This window comes from Acipenser ruthenus, chromosome 4 (genome assembly GCF_902713425.1).
Source record: "Acipenser ruthenus chromosome 4, fAciRut3.2 maternal haplotype, whole genome shotgun sequence".
Taxonomy (NCBI): Eukaryota; Metazoa; Chordata; class Actinopteri; order Acipenseriformes; family Acipenseridae; genus Acipenser; species Acipenser ruthenus.
In genome coordinates, this window is record NC_081192.1 from 15880226 (window position 1) to 15904819 (window position 24594).

The 24594-nt window shown below is 36.4% G+C and overlaps 1 protein-coding gene across 2 annotated transcripts in view; it reads right to left on the reverse strand.

Annotated features, from left to right (window-relative positions):
• Positions 1-2958: 2958 nt before the first annotated feature.
• Positions 2959-24594, reverse strand: part of osbpl1a (oxysterol binding protein-like 1A) — a 55629-nt gene continuing 33993 nt past the window's right edge. Inside the window, exons 17-29 of one of the 2 annotated variants that reach the window (XM_059022081.1) lie at positions 23123-23282; positions 17310-17385; positions 15946-16080; positions 14808-14905; positions 14438-14620; positions 14174-14281; positions 11808-11897; positions 10568-10694; positions 9866-9982; positions 8785-8908; positions 7652-7742; positions 6912-6932; positions 2959-5050 (exon numbers count right to left, since the gene is read on the reverse strand). In XM_059022081.1, the coding sequence (XP_058878064.1) occupies positions 4948-5050; positions 6912-6932; positions 7652-7742; positions 8785-8908; positions 9866-9982; positions 10568-10694; positions 11808-11897; positions 14174-14281; positions 14438-14620; positions 14808-14905; positions 15946-16080; positions 17310-17385; positions 23123-23282 (1433 nt within the window). In that variant the 3' untranslated portion in view covers positions 2959-4947. The remainder of the gene's footprint in view (positions 5051-6911; positions 6933-7651; positions 7743-8784; positions 8909-9865; positions 9983-10567; positions 10695-11807; positions 11898-14173; positions 14282-14437; positions 14621-14807; positions 14906-15945; positions 16081-17309; positions 17386-23122; positions 23283-24594) is intronic. The other variant, XM_059022082.1, reaches the window with a different exon arrangement.

Sequence of the window (24594 nt, forward strand, 5' to 3'; positions counted from 1 at the left end):
TTTAGTTACTGATGACAGGCGCACATTATCTGATGGTGATACTTCTGAAGCAGGTCATCACAAGTTGAACTTTTCTAAGCTGGGGAAGTTTGGATCTGCACCGACTGTGATTAAATTACCGCATCCTCGTGTTGCTGGCCCATCGGTTATAAAATGTGGCTCTAAACATATATTAGTAAAAGGAAAGCCTGACTCCCCCATAACACAGGATCATCTGAAGGAAATAAGACCAGGCTCTCCTCCAAACCAACAGATTGGACACTTTTTAAAGGCCACCTCTCCAATGCCTTTCCCCTGGCCTCGGACACTGAATTACCCACAGTATGTTATGGTAAATAAAAACAATCAGGTAAGACCTGTGTTTTCCTTACCACCAGGAGCCCCTAATGGTGTTCCAGCAGGTGCACTTGCTTACAACATGCTACCTTTTCAACAAGCATCACCTGATCCTGGTAATCAGGATCACAAAACAGATTTGTCAGCACCAGTACATGGTCCAGTTCCATACGCATACCGACCTGGTACTCAAAGATATATTCTTATTACCGTACCTGCTGCTAAAAGTCACCCTCATAGCAGCCCATTGGCCAACCTTGATGATCCACATAAAGTTCATAATGAAGGGAAGTCAGCCGGATGGACAGCAAGCTCCCAGCCTATATATGTTCCTATGGATAAAGGTAATTCTCAAGGAGGGGAAAATAGATTGCTGGCTAGCCAACCAACATTGTCTTTGCCTACATTCATACCAGTAGGCAAAATGGTACAAGTGAAGAAATCATGTAAAACCAATGACGGAGGCAAAGCACTTTCAGGTAGATAAAAATAATGCTATTTCTTTTCTATGTGTTATAAAAGAGGTAGTCTTCATAAGGGGCGATTGTTTTAGGTAGTGTGACTAGTTACTGTTGTGTGCTGCCTTAGCTAAGGTGGCAGAGATGTGGTATTAAAACAACAAAATGCCTTGTAGGGGAGGCAATAATTTAACTTGGTATAAAAACACTTTAATCCTTTCAGGACCAAGCGTTTTTCAGCGAGATGCTCCCCCAGGACCAGGTGTTTTTTAGCTGCATTTTACTCTTCCTATAAAAAACAAAAATCACAAAATCTTTTTTTTAAAAGTAGCATCTTGGAAATTGTGCCCTTTTTTCAGGACACTGGGGAACATTACAAAGTACTTCAGAAAACATACAAACTTTTCACTTTTTTTTTCCCCAACACAATATTTAGTTTTTATTTTTAAATGCGTTATTCTGCGACGAGGGACCTCACAATACTTACTGAAAGTTTGTTGAAAAATATTGATGTTTGGGCAAATTACAAGACATTGTTTCACCTGAGTAATTGCAATGACATAATACATGTTTATTCTCAGGGTCTTTATAAGCAATAATGGACACTACTCACGATTATTTTCTCAAAGTAAATATTTATAATTAAAATAATAGTTATTAATTCCATTATCAGTAATAAGGTAAAAAAAAAAAACGTACCTGGTACATTTAGTTCATGAAAAATTATCTGCTATATCCACTCGTTTTTTGATATTTATAAATGTTGTAAAAACATATACATGTTGTAATATAATTATGTCAAATACATCAGATTTACAGTGGTCCCCCTTTTTTTTAATTCGCTCTAAACAAGTTCCTGTGATGTTTTGGTTCTGCTTTTGTCTCTGCCGGGTTGCTGTAGACACTAAATACCCCTCTCAGTGACGTCACACGAGAAAAAAAAAAAAAAACTATCAGGAAGTGAACGTCAGTCCCTCTCCTATCCATTGATATGTGTTTCAAGCCTGTACTGCAAAGTACGGTGGCCCTGTAAGTCATCAAAAAAATGTTGATCGTGTTTACACGATTGCGGACCTAGAAGCCCACTTCAGTATGACCGTGTTAACACAATCCCGGTCCATAAAGGGTTAATTCAAGCATTATATGGTCTGCTCTAGGTAACGCAGGTCCTTTTTTAATAACAGCAACAAAGTTGCTGTTAAACTGCATGCTTAAAGATTCATGTTTAAATAACAGTTGGGAGTAAATTAAATCTAAAACCACATTCTGAGAAGCTGTGAAAATTGGGTGGCTTTCCAGTTTGCAGTTTCTCAAACCGAGCAGCAAGTCAAGCATTCACTGATATTTAAGCAGCTGCAAAAATGGGAGGAGAGATACAATGCATGTTTTAGAGTTAAACATGGCAAAATAAAGCTGAACACCTATTGCAGTTTTTTCACAGCCCACTCTTGTACTGTACAAGGTTTATAAAACCAAAGACCCCAAAAATATTTGGGGATAAAATTAAAATAACATTTTCTCCATTTGGATCATTATTGAAAAGTTGTTTTTAATAATACTGCTACCATGTTTCTCTACAATTGCAATAATACTACCATAATCAAAAAAGAACAAGTTCAACATTAATGAGGCTACTCTATTAAATGTTTTTTTTTTATTTTGTTGTCTATGGAATAGGCACATTTGTAAAGGATGTTACTCATCAGGGAGAGAAGAACTGAAAGGCTCACCACATTACACTTCAGCATGTACAGTAATTTATTTTCTCTTCAAAATACAGAGTATTCTTAATTTTAAAACAAAAAAAAACAAGCCAGTTCTTAGTTTATACTGTAGTTTTCATTGGTCATATCCCCACTGGAACCTAGTTTGTATCTTGCTCTTAATTGTACTGTAATTCCTGTTATGTATTTTATTTTGTATACAACTGTAAGTCACCCTGGGTAAGGGCGTCTGCTAAGAAATAAATAATAATCATAATAACAACAACTACAATTCTAACTGTGCCTAGAGAGGAGTTTTTGCACCGTTAATGACAACATTCTAAACATTAACCCTAACCCTAAGGTTTTAAACAAATAGATTTATGCTTGTATATGCTCTTCTCTTTTTTACTTGCGTTTAATTAATTATAATATTTGTGTTCAGTGGCTAAGCCGATGTTTGTTTTTTTTTGCACTCTTTGTATGACAGATACACTCTGAACTTGCTTAGAGGTAGCCATCAAACAAAATAGGCAAGGCTGAATGCAGCCTAATCAACTGTAACATTTTTGTGATTAATAAATATGTAGCAAAGCTACATAAGCCACCTGAATCCAGATGGAATTGGGCTGTGGGGTAGAATAATGTTGTAGCTAATCCTCATTACAACGAAGCAATCCACACGTGGACGCTGCTATAATAACATTGTTTCTTCTTTTATTATAATAATAGGTTTAGAAGTTTGTCTTCCAGAAGGATATCAAGAAACTGGGACTAGACCCGTTTGGTGAACTTCGTGTTAATTTTCCCTTTGTAGCTGTCAATAAACGAATCTGATAACTGTATTTATTTACCCCTATTGTTTATTGAGAAACTTACATAATTTATTAACAAGATGGATTCAAGTACTGTAGGTTGTTGAGTGGGTAGACAATGCAATTTTACAAAACATAAGCAACACAATTTGATAATTAAATTTAATGCTGAACAAGGGGGAAGTAACATTAAAAAAAAGATGAATCCGATACACACTACATACATTTGTGAGTGTTTAAAAATATAGGTTTTAACTGTCAATTTGATTTGGGTTTTCCTAAGAAAAACAAATGCAGTCATACATTTGGTTACAGGACATGAATATTCATGTATTACACTGAATAACTACCAATAGTTTGAGGCTTTGAAGAGGCTTTGTAAAATTACTGACATGAAATGCCTGCGGAGTTACCATTGCACTGAAATATGAAGTCGGCATCTCAAATAGTTTGAGATATTCGGAAATTAAATCTTCCCTTCGGGGTATTCTTAAATATTTATATATGAGAAGTGTATAAATAGATGCGGAAGCAAAATACAGCAATTCATACATGACTTTAAGCCTTTATTGAGCAACAATTTAAATCCTGTGATTCTAACATTTATTTTACATAAAACTTCAAGATAGTGGTTACAACTTTCTACACCATAGACCATGCCACATATAAATATCTTATCCCTACAGTTTAATTTGAATAACATACCCAACTAAAATAGGGTAACAGCACAAAATACCAGCTTTTTAAAATTATTTTTATTTATTTATTTATTTATTTATTTATTTAATTTATTTTAAGGATCAGATGTGCTACGCATTTTTCTAAGACATAGGAGACTTCTACAAAATATACAGTGCCATCACTGGTTTGAATACAGTACTAATATTACCCAGCCACTGCATAAATATGATTCTGTTGGATTTTATTACAAATAAAGATTAATCTTTACACAAACAGCTGTACATTATTTAACTAAGTCAGCATAGCCATGGCTTCTTTAATCCTAAAGCAAGAACTTTTTTGGGGAGAAAAAAACAAAACAAAAAACAACACATCATGACATACCAAATTCAACTCAAAACACTACATTTTGAAAATAATAAAACAAAATGTTCTGGATTTTCAGTTCTTGCACATATGGTGAAGGATACACAGAAGATACACAATTAACTTTATGAATTAGAAGAAGTTATTTTATTCTATAAACAATATGAAGCATTATCAGATTGTTATAGTCTTGTTATAATGCTTGTATTGCAATACAGTTATTGTGCTCGAGGTCTTAATATGACAATAACAACAACAAAAAAATGTTTGAAACTACTGGATGTACATCTTGTTAGAAATGGAGACAACTAAATATTGGCTTGATGGTCTGCCCAGTTAATACCTGCTATATTATTGTTACAGGGCCTACCTGTGAATGCATTGTGATGAGAACTGTACTTACAACACTAAATCAAGGGCTGTCTTTTTTCTTATTCATACCAACCTACCAATGAATAAGCCCTTATAACAATAATGTGGTATTTAAAGAGGAGTTAAAAAAACAAAAAAACAACACAATGAGGTTCTGACTTTTTCTGAATAACCACATATACTACAAGCTATAAACAATGTTAATCAATAATGTTATCAATAAATGTCAGGCAAGTGAGAATAGTTTCTGTCCCAATAGCCACTTGAGAAGAGCCAGTCTTGCACGCCATTGTGGGGGTTCAATCCCTGGTGAAACCAGCTGGGCCACAAAAAAACAAAAAAAACAAAGTTATCTACCAAACAGAAAACAGAACATTCCTTTCTTAAATAATCAAAACAATCTAAATTGGAAGTGGTATACTATACTGTACAGTCTATGTCTGACTATGGGTTAATTTTGAACGTGTTCTCAAAAATCTAGATCTCGGACACACAAAACATTTTTATCCTCCCATAGTTTTTGTAATCCCTTTATTTATTTCTGTATTTATTTTTTGTTCTTTAACAGCTGTATCGTTTCACTTTATTTATGCTGTCTGATAGTGTACAGTCTTATTTTAAATGCTGAAGGAGTACTTTTTTACAACATTTACAAAAAGTGAGAAATGGGGTGGACCCTTTTATTCTTCACTGCTGATTAGTGGTGAGCACACAGGTGAACCTCATATAAACACTGTAGAGAGGTTAGAAAGCTGGGTTGGGGAATAACGGCAATAGTGGAAAAATGGTGCAAGTCAAAGAACACTGAAATTTGGTACAAAGTGTTACTGCACACTTTACTTCACGTTCCACTTCTCTGCAAGTAATACTTTCACTGACTTTTTAAACACATGATCTTTCCTCTGATAGATTAGTGGTGGGATAATTGAGGAGGCATTTCTCAGCTCCATACTTTTTCAGAACAGTCTACAGATAGTCCTGTTGGGAAACACTGCCAACACATCATGATGTTAGCATTTGAAAATAAAACTGAAAACTACCAGTGACTGGAATACAAACACATTCCAACGGATGCAAAGAAAAGAAAAATGTGTATTTTGTTTCAAATAATATGAAAAAGGAATTGGTAAAGGGCTAGGCTTTTCTAGGTTTGCTACCCACCATTACAATTGCAGACGGCACAACAAATACAGTAGCTAAGGATTTAATGAAACACAATACAGATGCATTCACAGTGTAGTACTGCCAGAATACCAGTAACAGCACACACACTAAATTAGTGAACAAATGGTGTTTTTGTTGTCATAACAACAAAGGATTGCCTAGATGGGCAGCAGTGTGGAGTAGTGGTTAGGGCTCTGGACTCTTGACCGGAGGGTCGTGGGTTCAATCCCCGGTGGGGACACTGCTGTTGTACCCTTGAGCAAGGTACTTTACCTAGATTGCTCCAGTAAAAACCCAACTGTATAAATGGGTAATTGTATGTAAAAAATAATGTGATATCTTATAACAATTGTAAGTCGCCCTGGATAAGGGCGTCTGCTAAGGAATTAATAATAATAATAATAATAATAATAATAATAGATGCCTAAGCAGCATACAGAAAATATAGTTTACTACGTCAATGAATAACTGAATATATCATATGCTAGAAAATATTAAATGTGTAAAGATGATCCTGATGAAGTAGATCGAAACTTTGATTTGACCTGTTGGCATGGTGTGTTGAGAAATAAAATGATTTATTTTGGAGCTTATTTAGTGTGCAGATATTTAATTTATTCCTGTAAAGATGGGTTGGTACCTCGTGTCATTTTAAAACCATAGGAGAGAAAGACTTCTGCTGCTAAAAATGTGGTGTTCCCATCAAATCTGTTGTCTAACAGTATCCCTAACTATTAATTGAAACATTGTGTTAGTGTAGAGATCAAATGTAAATTATGTAGATTTAGATTTTTATGGGTGAAACACACTTAAAAAAAAGATACAGTGATCTGTAAAGTTTTCCTGTGATTTTCATTTGGTACATGTCAAGTGAATGCATTTCTACACAGCTCATGCATATGTTCTAGTACTTCAGTATTCTGCAGCCAGCAGTGTGCTAATTTGTGGAGCATTAACACAGTGCACTAGTTTGAAGAACAAGTCAAAGCACTCCAAAAAGTACAAATATTTCAAACCTGGGGCCCAGTGCTGGGTTGCTTTAGGTGAAAATAATGGAGAAAAATACCAACTTATTAGAAAATGCAAAGCATGAAAAGCTCATTTACACAAAGCATGAAAAGCTAATTTAAACAAAGCATGTAAAAGCTAATTTAAACAAAGCATGTAAAAGCTCTGTATGGACAACCTCACAGTAAAAGGTAACTACATTGTTACTAATGACTAGATTATCAACCATGGTATATTCATACTACAAAACTATTTAAAAAGTCGGCTTTACATGACAACAGATATTGAGCATCTTGCAAACTGCCAGTGATCTCTTTTCATTTTATAACTACAGTGATTGCCATTTATTATTTAATGACTCATAACATCAAAATGGCCTTTTAAATTAGGGAACAGAAATGTGCAATTAGTGGAACGACAGGCAAGAGATTATGGTAGTGCAAAAATGAGACAGGCCGTCAAACATTATATAAAATTCACAGTTAACAGAAATGAAAAGGTATTTGTTTAGTAAATTAAAAAAAAAAAAGAAGATTGCTGTCTTCTTTTACCCTCTTTTTTATATTATTGTTTAAAATGATGTTATAGCCTGGAGAATGAGAATGCACTGCATCTGGATAACTAAGACACATTAGTGCTGCTGTATCTTAAAGAAACTGCCAAAAGAGACACATTAACATACAAACACTGTACATTTATACATCAAAATACTGGTTTGCCAGTTGAATATCATGAATATTATACTGACCTGGTCTTCCAGTCTTCATCAGACTTTGAACGTTTTTTACGAGCTGCTCTCTGTTTCTCTTCCAATCTCTTTTTTTCTTCACTTGCTAAGTCTGAAACAGTATGATATACAGAAAGGGTTTGGAATTGTGTGCTGCTGAATAGAAGCACTAACAAGGATGCTTTTGCCATGTTTGACCAAAAGAAAAAAAAAGAAAAAACTGCCTGCCTGCTTTAAAAAGCAAGTAGCAGGGTTCAGAAAAATACAGCGTTATACATCCCCATGTGTTGCTACAACTGTTTAAATAACGTACCTGTAATTATTATTTTCATTGATAACATCCTGACAACTTTATACACTTATAACTTTAAAGTCTTTCAAAGCCCTTTTCAAAATGCCCACTCTAGTGCACCAGGGATTTTTCAGAACCCCGCTATTTACGCTAAGATGTTTTGGTAAGTAAATAGAAACACAGGAAAATAGCCATAGAAAAATTGTGGACATTTTAAAAATCTACAAATAACAAAGGCATATGAAGAGCACATAACCTTATTTATGTAAGTCTCAAGGGGCCCTTTAGTCATTTCCTCTTGAGTTATGTTCAATAATCCTTGTATGGGGCTTTTTATGCCAAGGCTAATGTTCATATCCAGAGCATGTGCCTTTAGGCGAATTTCAAGCCTCAGAACGCCCACTGAGCCACATTAACTTAGGTATAACCCTTTGCTTGAGTTCACATAGTACCTGAATGCTCGCTCCTCTTTTCAGACATGGGCCTATTCAACATTATAAATCCAATGTGACTCAACATTGAAATGACACCCCTGCACTTTTTCAAAGAGTGCCACTATCTTTACTGTCCAAAGAAGAAGAGGAGGAGAAAAGCTGCTGTGCCCCACCTTCGAAGACCAATACTATACTTAGCTCATGTCAGTCCAGGACCTTGTTACAAACATGTCCTCAATTATGTATTTATGTATTTGAACCATGTCTTAAACATTCCTGTATAGAGGGAACCATTTGAGTATCCCAGTCACTGACATGTGACCATAATTTACCAGCAAATCTATGTATCTATACAGACAGATAGATTTGCCTATTTAACATATTTGCATAATATCTTCAGCCCCAATAGCCAGCTCATTTTCCTGTACCTATGTCCCCGTTTTCCATCGCTCTTATATCTGGTCGTAACCGGCAATCAGTTTTAGGAATAACAGTCTCCATTTCTTGGTCTAATTCATTCAGATGCATGGCAAAGGTAGTGAAGCTGTACATCTAAAAATAAAATAAATGGAAAGTAATTCATTGCACTTGGGTTATCACAACAAACTACAGTAAACATTAAAAAAAATAATAATACAATTTATCTTATGAGATTCAGTCTATATTCTTTTATGCTTATCAATGTAAGACCTTACTAACGAATGTAGTTTCAGACTATTGGAATAATGGTAAAAACAACTCTGAAAAGGTTAAATAAAACATTATATCAAAAGCCATCAGTGAAACACACACACACAAAAAACAAATCAACCTATCTATATAGACGTATTATTATTGTGCTATGGGCATTATGCCTTCTATTTTATTTTGAAAACAGAATTACATATTATGTAATAAACTAGAAATGTGAGTCTTAGTAAACACAAATTAAACATGCCCATTAGTATAATATGGGATATGTCATATCACAGCAAATGGTTTGTAAACATGAAGTAATACGGAAATGCGAAAATGATCTGCATCACTGATATCGAGGTTAAAAACGTGGCAGTGAAAAGGTTTGTTCACTCGACACCACTTGTAATGAAACTTTACTGTGAGAATCATAGAAAATGACTTGTGTACTAACTAAAAAGACCCAGTGTCAAAGATGTATATATTATTGATATGACTGGAGGTTAAAGTCACGCAACAAAGAAAGCTGCATACCAAACGTGACAGCAGCTCAAAGTACACTTTCCCTGTGCAGCTGTAACTTCAAAGGTCACGGGACATCAGTATGGCAGCCATATTAGGGCAACATATTAGTCAATGTTATGGTAATAAATACATTAAGCAGAGGACACAGGTCAAAATGAATGGGCCATTTACCTGCAGAGTTTTCATACCACTGAAAATATGAAGTTGCCAGTTTATATGGTTCAAGAGATATTAACAGCTGTAGTTGCAACAGGGGGAGTCCAAACTCATACAAGCTCCCCTATAAGTGGCCAGGTGTTACCTACTCACCTCTGTAGAGTTTGGAGGCCTAGGGGCTATCTTCCAGAGAAGATGGCTTCCTGGAATAACCTGAACAGTTTCTGCATCTGGCATTGGCATTTCTTCAGACTCCTCAGAGCTGGTTGTCTAAAACAAAATTAAATAAATAAACTCAATTTATATTGTATGTTGTCCCATCAATGGGTCGTTACAGTTAGACAGAAACAATGTATATTTGGTTCAATGGAGTATGTGGGCGAACTCCTATTTTAACCTGTAGCCTCCAGATCCCTTGTTCTAAGAGTGAGCTCACTCTCTCTCTTGTGTTAATATATAGTCTAAACCTCAGGGAAAGACTCAAATGAGTACTCGGGGAGAAGATGATCAGAGGTCAAGAAGCATGGAGAACATTGATTACAGTCTGCTTCTGTGTTTACTGCGCCTGCTAGAGACAAAGAATATACCACCAGTAATTTAAGCACACATCACCCTCCCATCACAATGATATTGCAAGGCCCTGCTGTACTAGGAGCCCAGTTCACTGACCCGAGAATGTAGCTGACATACATCATTTTCTTTTTGACACCCATAGCCTCATATACTTAGTCTTAAATTCTGAATCTGTAAGATGTTTCACCTAATGCCTTCATGTGTGTCAGTGCTTTCATGATATATACTTTTCATTACTTTTGCTTGAGATACACTTTTCATTTTAGTACATTTGACACATACCGGTTTACTATTTTTCTTTTCATCTGCGCTCTTCTTGTCATTCTTCTTGTGAGCATCGAAAGTGGCCAGGTCTATGATGTACAGGCATTCAGTCCACTTGCCATACAGTGCACAAACCTTCTTTTTGCTGAGAGGATAAATAAAAGTTTGATCAATAAAATAACCTCCACAGTCTGAATTTCATTTCTAAAAGCAATTATAAATCACTTGTGAGAAATCAACCAATGACACTTTATCCTTTTGTTTGGTTTTAGGTTTTTTTTTTTTAATTAACAGGTTTTCCCTCATTAAAAAAATAAAAAAATAAATAAATAGGAGTTAACGACTTGAGTAAATGCTTTGAAAATATTGCCTGAAATGTTTAACCATGGCAAATGATGAATAGCGTGTTCTACACTTGAATTCAATAACTGTACTGACAGAAAGCAACAACAAAGTAAGCAGAACAATGAAGTTAATATCAGGTCTTTGAAACACAATAATAAACTACCTTGCTTCAAAATAGTCCGACATGCTCACAGAAGCGATTTAAGTAGCTTATGGATATTTGCACTAAGACTACAGGCGTTGCATCCTTTTGAATCTTTAAACCATTTTTGTGCATTACTCCTGTATGTCAGTGATTTTAAAAAGTGACGCCAGCTTGAGAGCTAACACAAAAAGGAGCACATCAAATAAAACGCCAGTACTTATACTGTAGCGCTATGTTGGATAGGTCACGATTGAAGAACTCATCGGTGTAGTAAACACAATCTTAATGAAGTTGAGTGTCTATGCCCGTTGCATCACTTCTCTTAGACAGTGTTTTTTGCAGCTTCTCCTGGTTAACTGTTTACTCTGGTTCAGGACCTAAACTAGCGCTGCATCTTCTGGTACTTTTACATTCGGACATTTAGCCACTTTAGCATCATCAGTTTATATTTTGCTACACAATACACACCTTACATTCAAATTACTGTAGGTATACACACACAGTAACTAACAGGTGTGAACATTTTTTTTTTTTTTAACACAACAACTTCCAGCTGAAACTTTTCACTTTTATAATGCATTTTTGACATACAATAAGAAACACCCTACCCCAGATGTATTAACTTATAAATGAAACTGACAACAGAACTTGGGGAGCAGAATTGATGTTTTGAAAACTTGTCAAGTTACCATTATACCAATTTACCAAAACACACCACCTTATTCTTAAATACAGTATCTGAAGCATAGTTGCTAGTGTAAAACTTACCTTTTATCCACAATATAGCCTTCAACTTTGTGTAACTCTTTGCCAAAAAGGCCACATGGTTTAAAATTCAAGCAACACTTTTCCCCAGTTCTGCGGAGAAAGAAAATTAATATAAATGAGATCCAACACCTTTTCCCAACTTTGGAAAAGCATTCCTTTTTTCATTAAAAAACAAACAAACAATTGCAATACACATTACAGTCACAGTCACAGTCACAGTAGTAAATACAAAAATAGCTCGTAGCATCATAAAAACGAGTTCTCTATGGACATTCACTGTATGATGTCAGATGTAACTGACATACATACCTTTTGCTAGTTACTCATATAAGCAGTGTTAGATGTACTGAATGTAAACATCTAAAATGCGACACATACGTCCACCTCCACCAAAAGGGGGCTGAGGCCACACTGCAGGTTATGAGCACTTTCCAGTCAAGACCAGCAGTAAGTGTTTTGGTAAGAAAGCAGTTATTTTTCAGTTTATTACACTGATAAAGATTTTGGATGGGATGGATATTGATGATCATTTTCATAATTGTTTTAGAAACATATAAGCATTCACATATATTACAATATAATGTGTAATATGTACAGAAAAAAAGCTACTGTTTCAAACATTCATTCATAATGATGTATTTTGTTCACTGTACTGGGGTACAGTATTTAAGATTGTAGAACAGCATCAATAGGGGTGTAAGCAGTCTGGTTACGTTATTTTCTGGGTATAACGTAACGTAACCTCTTATTGCAATACTGAAAACTACTGCAAGTGCCTAGTTTTCCTGCTTCAAAAGCACGATGTTGACAGTTATGCAAAACCCAAACTAACATCTATAACAGTGTGCGGGAATCGGCTGCAAAGGATTGCAGTTGACATACTAAGCACCACACCAAGCTACCAGCAATGCTACTGTAACAGTACCCAATCACACTGGATTTCTAGGTACTTAGTACTTGCTGTCACCCTAATTTATTTTACAAAGGGGAATGAACCAGGCGGTGGAGATCATCAATCCAAATCCAGATACCAGGAGCAAGATCATAAAATCAGTACACAGGCTCATTTTGGCACAGAATAAACTTATTTACAACACAATTGAACAGGGTTAACATACTGGATGGAGCTCAAAGGACACAGCTCCACTAGGTCAAACTCACAGTCATAGAGCATCAGAACAGGTACACACAAAATCTAACATCTAAATGGCATGATAATTTAAACCACACCAAACAAAGAAAATAAAAAAAGATATATATACAATAACTCTGATAATTCATTATACAAAACCACATTAAAAATTAATATTGTGCAAAAAATAAAATAAAAAATAAAAACAAATATAAAATTCCTACTTGCTGACTGGATTAAATCTAAATGAAGGCTCCGCCATAGCCATTATTCCTTGGCCCAGAGCTGTGCTCCTCCTATTACTTTCCTTTTATTTATTCAGTTAAAACCTAGACCCTGTCCAAACCCCTAATCTAAAAACAAAACCGGATTAGGCCAATTCACATTACAGCATGCATCATGCACAAAGCAATGGGAATTATAATGGAAGGATTATTGTTACTAGATAGACCGCTAATCATTCGTTTTACTTTGACCTCTGCTTTTCCAGACAATCAGCCCTGCTCACTTCTCTTAACTTATCTTTTATCCCCTTGTTAAATATGTGATAATTGACAATCCCCCATTTTGCCTCAGAGCATAACCAAAATACCTTCATTACTGATATTAACTAAAACATCAACACACACATTAATACACATTTTGTCTAAAAGTTGAGCAACGGGGGATTTGTCAGTCCCGAACCATTACACTAGCACTTGGAGTGCTGCTGCTTCAAGGCTGTGGTTTACAAAAACTGTTGTACAAAAAATCCAAACAAAAACTAAAGCAAACCATTTATAATTATTTTTATTTTACTTTATCAACATTTTCTTTAGGTTAAAAGGGTCTGCTGCCTCTCGGTTTCTCCAAACCTACTAATCCCAGCTTCAGAATAAAGGAACCGGCTTTTCAGCTACTCTTTATACCATGTGGCCAGGCCTAATTGATCATCAATACTATTAGTGCCTGGCCATGTTCCAAACATGTTTTTGCAGGATTGGTTTTTAACCCCATCCCTGCCAAATTTAATATAAACAACAAAAAATGTGGCCTGGTTAAATGACAATCCAGTTAACAGACTTTTGGATACTCAGCCCTGTAATCTTTATATTTTATTAAAATAATTATCAAAACAACGCTTTTAATAGAACAATGTCTCGTGACAGTTTTAGGATAACACAGTAGTAGTAGTAGTGTTATTTTCTCGTGTCACTGAAAAGGTTCAAGGACATTTGAAAAGAGGTCTACCTACTTGTGGTTGATTATCTCCATATTTCCATATTGCTCAATCCACAATTTTCCAACAATTATGTTGTGCACACAGCATGTGGGATTTGTCCAAGTATAGGACTCATTGTGTCTGCAATAAACACATATGGTTTTAATAGGTTAGGTCATGGCAAACTTGTATTAAATCACAGTGCCAGAATATGCAGTCTCAGTATTGGTAGTTAATGTGTAGATTTTAAATGACAAACCTACCCCCTCCCCTCCCCATGTATGATTGCCAGCTTACTTGGAAAGTTCTAGTGTTATAACTCCTTTGGGTTCTGCTTCCACACTTTTTCCCCAAAATTTGAGCTTGGGATAAATGGATCCGTGGAAAACAAAGTCCTTCTGAAGTCCTTCAGCATGGAAAGCACTAATGGGTGGATGATGGCTGACCTGTTCAGATATGATCCTAAATCCCAAATCCTCTCTGAAAAAATGCAACAAATTCGCAAAATAAATGTATTGAATATAATTCTCCTTACGTTGCAAATCAAAAAGAAGAATAAAGCTCATACATTGAATGTATCACAGGCAAATGCCTTTCGAGTTTAGTGTTTTGAATACACTCAAAATGAAAATGTTTTAAAGCTTTATCAAAGAAGACTGACCCTCACCTGACAAGCTCGTAAGTTTCACCCAGAAGCGGGTTGAATGGTTTACCCGTCCGTTCCCACTGTGAGGCAACAGCAGAAACAGCAAAGGCTGCAACACACTGTACAAAAACAGCAATATCCAAATATCACATTTGCATTGTTATTGCTACCTCTCTAGATGACATGAAATACATTGTAGATTTTACAAATTTAACACTAATGCATGGTTTTGTTGTCACAATCAAACCAAAGAGACTGATCTCTAAAATAAAATAAAAAAATCTTTAAAATACTGTTTCAATTTATAGCATAATAAAATCAATTTCAAACTACTGTTACGATTAAAATTAAGCACCAACAGAATACTAGGTTTTCTTTTTATTTTGAAGCACTAATCTCTGAGATGATCATGGAACTGACCGATCCAGTAACACTGCCTGAAAATGATTCTTACCAGCTGTTAACCCCTGATGCGCCACAAGACGCCAGACTTTGTGCCCACTGCCTAGTTACTGCAGCCCTTTGTGAAAATCATGTAGCAGAAATCGGATACTACCTGGAATCATTTGTGGTATAAAAGGATTCCAGCCAATAACCTCTACACCGCCCCCCATGTATATTTATATTAAACCATATTATCCTGTTTCAATGGGGTGCCCAGACAACTGATCGCTGTCAAATAGCTTACCAGTTTTATTTACTGTTGACACATTGTGGCTTTGTGTTCGTTCTGAATAGCCTTAAAAAAAGCTTTAAAAGCAGTTTTGTTAATTTGGAATCACGCTTTAAATTTGAATACCTAATCAAATAATTATGTCATATCCACATGTAGGAGTAGATGGGACCTTGGACAGAATCACATTCAAAATGGTCAGCTTATTTTACAAAGCCTGTGCACACCATGCAGTAGTGTCATCGTACACTGCCGTAGTTAATCCTATAACAGGGTTCTGTCATTGTGGTTTTGTGATTCTCAGTCGAGGTGGGTGCTACCCACTTAGCAGCCAACATTCCTTCATAAGAACAGAAGAACATAGGAAAGTTTACAAACGAGAGGAGGCCATTCAGCCCATCTTGCTCGTTTGGTTGTTAGTAGCTTACTGATCCCAGAATTTCATCAAGCAGCTTCTTGAAGGATCCCAGGGTGTCAGCTTCATACCTGCATTCTCTCAATGGAGTTTGAGGAAGTGTTCGCTTGGTGGATGAGGTATGTGTGCTCCATGTACTCTGTGAGGCGCTGCAGGAAGCTGAGAGGTTCATTGAAGATCACGGGCATGGTGATCTTGGAGAGCTCCTGCCAGCACAATATCACACTGGCATTAGCAAATAATCCAAAAGGAAGCTTTTGTTCCAAATGGCAAAACCAATACTTTAGCTTTATCAAGATTCCTTAAACATGCAGTATTTGAGTTGGAATTATGACAGTGTTAACTACAAGCCTAATGGTACAATAACAAATAAAGGCACAGTCCCTTGCACGTACCCATCTACAATTGTTTAATCAGACTATGTTGCAAAATTGGGTATAATACATGCAACAGTTGTGTTTTGTATTACTATGGCTAAAAAAATCCCATAAGGTACAGTATTTTTTTTTTTTTTTTTTGTAGTGCAGACACACACCTTTCAGTATAATACACACCCCAATCTGTATTCAGTATACAGTAATACCCAACTTGAAAATGTTACATGCCTGTAATGACATATCAAGGCAGGAAAAAAAAGTACCATTTGCACTCACACAAGATAAACCACTAGAGGGAGAGTGGGGTGTGAAATTGGAATACACAACAGCGGTAACACTGTCATGTAACTCTCTAGGGTGTCGCTTGCTCCCATTCTCTATACTGTGCACTCTTTGTTAAGACATTCTGACAATATGATATTGCTATTTCACATCCACTTTTTTGTAGTCTCTGTCTGTGTAACTGTCAAAATACCTTAAGATACAGCATTTTTTTTTATTATGTTAAAAATGCAAACGTTTCTTGAAGTATACAGTACAGTCATGATACCTTTTTTTTCATATTATTCCCACTGTAAGTTGGTAGAACAGCTTGGCCTATGGAGCTGTTCAGAGCATGTTTTAATTGGGGATCAAGGGGACAAATCTACAAATCTGATTATGACACACACTTCTCTCCTCTATGTGCAGCTAAACTTAGTTTGGGATTAGAACAGGTGTTTCTACGGTTACTGAATTACAGTACCATCCTCTGGATTAAACATCATTATAATTATTACTGCACATTCTAAATATAACCAAATCTATAGGCATGTAGCTGTCAGGGTCTTAGTGAATTACATATAGCTTCTCTGCACAGACAAATGTATGAACAGCACATAGCATTTTCAATTATGGTGAAAGAGTACAAATACAGAATACAACTTAATTCACAATTTGTTGTCATCTTAATAAAGATGTATATCGTAAGAGGCAAAGCCAAGCACTTATCAACTTATTCTATTACAGCATCATTTCCAGGTGTAGACACTGAAGAAACTTTAGACACAATAACTTACCATTCCAATGCATTTTTTAAGGATACTCCAGATACTGAAATCATTCCTAGAAAACATGGGTGCTGGTAATCTTGTTCTAATAAATAAAAACAAATTAAAAATTCTTAAGCATGCTTTGGTACTCAAAAAATGATTCATCATCTTGAAAACATTTTACATGCCAACAAGTCTTTTGTAATCCTTCCAAAACAACGGAAGGTGTGCAGTTGTAAGCATATTTTTAACCAATGTATGGTTTGGCAAGGCCATATATACAGTCTTTTCTTATCCCTATCAGTAGGCAATGTTTCTCATTCATAAGTATATGTCCCTGCCAGATCATTAGGTTAAGATCACCCACAGTGGAGCCCATTAAGTTCTTCCCATAGGGCCTTTGATCATGACTGGTTTCATATACACAGTGCATAACTAGCTTGCAGAAAAAGTGAAAACAAATCTCATGTTGATCACACCTCCTGTCATGTCTTAATGCTTAATTGCACTGGACTGAATAAAGTCCATGTGGATTACTGATTAGTTTCAATTTTTGTTTCCTTTAAAAGTAAATGTTAAAATGCAATTTGCGCCATTATTTGTGAAAGAGAATTATGACAAAGTTAAAATGCAGTACCATACTGAATAATACATTAAAATAAATAATACTGAATGCTCAATGACACAAAGTATCTGAGGTGGCACATTAAATCTGAATATATGGACACTCCAAAATAGAAGCGAGCACCTGCCTGGTTGATAAGAATACACACAAGCAAAATCAAAAGTAATCAGTGTTAACCCCACCTGCATTTCTGCCTCCTTTCCTAACATACTGACTGTACAGTACATGTCCAGATATGAGACATCTGGGAGGCACTGTCATTCAGAAAATGTGTGTTTTATTTTTTATTTTAATAAATACAATTTACAATGTTGAGAATGAGATCCTATCTGGTCTTGTCTCAGGGAGGCACTATTAGAACACAAATCCACAAAATTAGTATGTTGTTCTCCTATACAAAAAATGATATAATCTCGGCCCCTATAGCACAATGCTTGCCAGGTACTGGTTTTGTGACAAAGTCCATAATCTTTCATTTGTCTGTGATCCAAGACATGAATGTGTTTATGCTGAATTATAGTTTTTTTTTTCTTTTTCAGCAATTGATAATTATTGTATCTTGATATTGTGATTATGGTGCTCTGGGCCCATCAGCGGGGAGTCAGGTGCAGGATCAATCCGAGGACAAGGAAGACACCTGCAGTTTGACAGGCGACACACTTACTGGCTTTATTATGATTCCTAGCATAAGACAAGTCACAGGTTAAAGATAACTTGGTTCCCCAAATAGTTGCTAACTTCCTGCATACATACAGGTAAGCTGGCATAAGGACTTAGTACTGATTGGTTCCTAAGTCCCTATGCGGTCTGCATACATGCCACTCTCAACTGCTTCTAGTCTAAGCACTGAGGAGAGATGGGGCTGTATATGGGGTTACAGAGCTTTCACTCTGCGCTAATAAAGGGGAGGAAATCATCACACTACATATAAAAATCAAACGATTAGTGGGGAGGTTTACTATAACTGTATTGTTGACTTGGAAATTACGGGTTGTAAAGAGGGTTGTTTCATCTGCGGTAGGTGTTACATGTTGATTCAGCCTTTATCCGTGTTTTAAAGTAAATATCAGCTGATGTTACCCAAGCAGCCAGAGCACGGCTGTTTACTGACTACTAGAAGTAAAATAGATGTTCACCCCTTAAATCGAGCATACAGTACAATCAAAACATCTGAACTAAACAATATTCAAGAGACTAATGTTTTGTGAAGGCATATTTTCGATGGCTTATGTTTGCAGTTAACCCTGCAGATGCTGGGCTTCACTGTGAAAAAATAAATACAATCCCAGATGGATTGTTTTCTGTAAACTAGTCATATATACAAATAACAGTCATATACTGCTAGTTGTAGTAGCTCGGGACTTAAAGCTATGGTACTTCACCTATTGAGGTCTGCATTGGTGATGGGTGGCATGGTGGAGAAAAGTGGAGTGTGGCTACAATCTAACCAGAGTGTGTGTATTCCTGTGTTAATGCAAGTGTGAAAACGAGTGTTCATGGGATGTATTAAGGAAGCCTTCTTTTTAAACGACACTGCAGATCTGTATACAAGTCTAGGAAAGACAACTCCACAAAAAACTGTAGGCCAGAAATCTAACATAATATACTAATATATTTATATATTTACACAACATATTGTGCAGCTATGGCTAAATGTTTTGCATCACCTAGAATTTTAGGCTTGAGACATAATTAAAAAAATAAATAAATAAAACCTATATTATAGTCAGTGCTTGGAAATTCTGGCCTGTGATTGGTTAAAACCTCAGGTATGCCTGTCCTCCTGAGGGATTTTGGCCCTGCAGGACGTGCAGGCATGAAACTCAGCCTTGCTCGTCATTATGGTGGAGTGTTTGCACCGACTGTGTCTACAGAGTGCACCGAGCACCGTGTGATCAGGCACTGATCGCACCATGTACTGTGTGCACCATGTGCACTAAGCACCGTGCGCACCGAGCACCACGTGCACTAAGCACCGTGTGCACTGAGCACCGTGCAGCACCGTGTGTCCATGCACCGAGCACTGCGAACAATGCATGCACTGGATGCTATTAGCACTGGGTACCGTGTGCGCCTAGCACCACATGCAATGAGCACCATGTGCACCGAGGTACCGAAGTACCAAGGGCTACGTATGCACTGAGGTACCGAAGCACCAGGGGCAGCTATGCAACACGCTCAGCCATACAGTACTGTACCGTCTTGAGAAGCAAAAAGAGAATTGGCTTCCTCAGGATTACAGTTTTAATCCCTTGGTGGGCGGGACCGAGTGCATCATCCCAAGAAGGGGCTATCGGCAGCTCTGATATAAAGAGCTCCGTAATACCTACCCAATAGGCAGGCATATCCTATAACAATGTTGGTGGTCGTCTTCGAATTGAAAGGGAACTGGTACATCATCTCTGTAAAAGCACAGGTGTAGCTCCCTTTCAACTGGTGGCATGAAAGGAATAGACAGGTATTTTATAGTAGAGATAGTTAATATGCTACAATGCTAAAATATATGCAGACCACTAGAGCGAGCTACCATGCTGTATAGCCTATTGTATAAATTCAATCTGTGGAGAATGGTAGAGATATCTGTGTGTGAATGTGAGAGTGTGAAAAAGTCAGTCGATGCAGGCAGTATAAAGGACAAACACTTGCGGGTCCGGGTGGGAAGTGGGTTGTAAAATTCGGAAATTCTGACCCGCACAGGACTCTGTCGCAAATATTTATGGCTTTACAGTATTTAGTCATATTTACTGTCCGACCTTGCCCTCATTATTTTGACTAACTCATATATTAAATATGTACTGCAGACTCCGCTAATAGTGGAAAATTTAATTCCTCTCAGGAAGACTACCCGTGGCTTCGGGCATTATAGCCCTGTCGGTAATGATAGTCTTCCCTCGGATCAATAATTTTCCACTATAGCCCTCCTCTCCAGTCCATATTTATTAATATATATTACAACCAAACGGTCGTATAATGCCTGGTAATGTGGAGGGTCTCATTGCTTATATACTTCAATGTTACAGCACAATTAACTATAATTTGTATTGATTAACAATTTTTAGGTTTTCCTTTTTTTTTTCATGTATCCTGCGACATAAGCGCTCTATAATGAAGGTTCTATAAATAGAGTCCTCCATAACAACTATCTTCTCTATAAAATGTGTACAAAACAGCGTTTTTAAAACAGAAAACAAAAGATTGTGAAAAAAAAGATTATTATTATTATTATTATTATTATTATTATTATTATTATTAGTGCGGTTACTAAAAATGCTTCAGTGAAAATAAACGGAGGATAAAGATTGGGGAAAAAAATGTGCAATAATAATAATAATAATAATAATAATAATAATAATAATAATAATAATAAAAGTCTTTTCCTTTGTAATTGATTTGAATATTTCCAGATATTGAGCAGTTATTAAAAATGCTCCGGGAAAGTTGCCTAGTACTTGTACAACAGAAGCAGTGTGACCTTCGGAAGAGCTTGATGAAGAAACCGGTTCAGTTTGTCCCACAGTACTTCTCTCTGTACTACTTACAGCGGCTGTAGACATCTCAGAGGTCAGTAAATGTGCAACAGAAGGTCACCGTGACCTAAATCCACTGCTTGTGGAATAGCTGCTTGTACAAATGTCCAAGTATGTCACTGACCTAGATTCTGATACCCTTGAGAACTTATACTAAGGAATTTGACCAAGTTTCATCAACAACTGTATCAGCATTTCTCAAGATACAGCTAAACATTTTCATTTTTTCAGTCAAGGTCTGAAATCGCTAAACTAAATTACCTAATAATTAATCCAAAAGGTCATTTCATAAATTGACACAGACACAGCCTACTGTGCACACGGAAAATACTTACTTTGAGTCTCTCAAAATTGTGAGTTGCTTAAGCTACGGTGCCCTCTAGCAGTGAGCAAAATATCAACCTCATCCAAATGATGTACTGTAGGCATGTATTACCGTAGCTTATACAATGTACATAAATAAACATTCTGCAGAACGAGTTAGCACATGCATATGTAAACAGAATATGATTATTTAAATCACCATACATGCTAAAGGGCCACCTAGAAATATTCCAAACATGGAGCATTTTCTTTTCTTTTGCCACACACCTGTCAAATGCTGATAATAGCATTTATTCATTTATTGCTGCTTTGAGCTGCAGAACAGCAAATTACTAAGTGTCCTTTACAGCGAGACAGTCAAGGCTGGTTTCACACTCAGAGTAGCTATTGGATTATTCAGAAATGGCTGGCTGTCTAGGTGCAAGATATTCCAGAAATAAAAACAGCCGAGCCTTTTTTTTGTTTGTTTTAATTAAAATTCATATCCAGCATCATACATTCTGATTCTTTCCATTCAATACACACTAGCAATCACTCAGCACAGGATACTTCAGGATTACAAGAATGATTGTATTACATTGTAACCCTATTAATGATTAATGTGCCCTACATAGAGTTGCTTTCACAGACCCTTCTTTGCTGAAGCGCATGCATGCCATTACTCTCAATTATTTATAGAGCACCTGCTCACAAAAGATACTTTCGTATACCGTATTACATTCTCTTAGTTTATCGTAGCTTAAAAAATAAAAATAAAAACTATGGAAAAATCAAAATATGACAAAATATACAAAAAACAACTGAATATTGTTATACTAACAAATACCTGGAGAAAACAAATATCTGATATGGACTGAAGTACAGAAACATGAGAGAAAAGAGAGTTATTCATTACATGTCATTAACATTTAGGCTATGTAACTGAAGAGTATTTCCTCCGATTCAGATCAATCTGTACAAAATCCTTTTTTCCTTCAGATAAATTTGTTAAGGAAGAATGTTCCCCTTTTTAAACTCCAGCTGATACTTAGCTATGTTCTTTTATAAATACAGCAAGGACAGAAACATGCAGAAAACAATTCATCCCTTACTTTCAAATGTCTTTCAGAAAGTATTCAATAAAATGAAACAAAGAAGCACTTAAAATATGTTTGACCTTGCAGATGTCTTTTCATATCAGGTAGCTATTGTGTTCATGGTGTGGTGTTCTTGACAGAAGCTTTTCTTTACAAATGCAGCTGTATTTATATTTAATGTGCGTCGACAGATGACATCCACTAGAAAATAGAGGTATGACTCATCTAACTTGGAGCAGAAAGCACATTGGTTTCTGCGCCTTACATTTTAACTCGCTGCCTCCTCACCTGTGTTTCTTGATTCCGTTGGACTGGGGCTGCTCGTTGCCATGGTTATTTGCCATTCTGGTTTGGCTGCTGAGGCCGCTGCTGTAGCTGACGGGTTCTTCGTCAAAGGAATGGCTTGTAACGGTTTCAAATCCACTCAAAGAGTGTTCCGAATCAGAGTCTGCATTGGAAAAGCAACAGGAAACATGTTAACGAAGCACCTCAGCCCGCTGCCAGAGCTCCTGTCAACAACTGAAACCTTCCACTCTGAGGCGGACTGAGAAACCTGATCAGGGCATATTGTTCTGTTTGCAGCCTGCACCTGGTAACTTCCTTGAACAATGTTTGCCCAGCCTCTGAGCTTTTACACAAAAAGTCAGATAAATGATTCATTAATGGGAAGCAAGACCAAAACAAAGCGGGACATACTAATGTTGGGGGGTCCTGAGTTTTCATTTTTAATAACAGATGCAGTATTAAATACAGTGGGCAATCACTACAACTTTAGCTTCTGGTTAAACAAAATAATTCCAGTAATTTTTTTCCCCCAATATGTATCACCATCACTTTGTAAGGCTCGCATTTTTATTTATGAAAGACACACACACACAATATTGTGAACGTTTGATTATTTAAATGCTTTTTTTGTAGGAATTAAGGAACAAAAAAAGCAGAGCATTTTTAAACATACTTAAGTCTTATAAAGAAGTCACATTAAGGAATGCAGGGACATTGGAAACACACGAGTCATGTAAGTTACTGAGGAGTGTCTTATGGGAGTTTTACAAGAACTCCCAAAAGCCTCACGAATTGGCTCTCATTCTCAGAAACCAATGGCTGCTTTCCTAAGATTTAGGCGTTTTTAATTCGCTGTGTTTCTTTGTGTGAACTTTGAAGGAGAATGACAGGATGTGACACAGCGCAGTACTGAATTATCTGCAATGAACAATCACTGCATTTCCTTCATTTATAGCTTTGACAAAAATATCAAACACAAAACATCTACTATAGGAATCATGAGACCTAAAAATGATGATATTTTAGATATGATGATAATACATATTAGGTAAGATTTAATGATATTATTTTGTTAGCTCTATGTCCAGTGCATCACTACAGCAAGCACAGATTCTCCTTGTTCAATCCAATGTCAAACTTTTTTTTACCCCAGAGACAGGGTTTATACTCTACCTTAAGGTGCAATGGATTACTTTGTAGTAGCATGATATTGTTTACTAAAGCGAAAATGATCCTCTGAATTGTGCAATGAGAATAACTGCTTTCAATTCAATGTGGAATTCTACAACTAATATAACAACTCACTACTAAACCGTCATGCTGTTCAGCGAGCAATTTCACTTCAGAATCTAGAAATGAATACGATAGCATGAATTTAAAATAAACGTCCCATCACTGAATAAGATCACATTCCACTGGCTGCAGCAAGAAGCGGCTGTGCCCTTGCAGAGCTGAGCCACTTTGCTCATTCATTG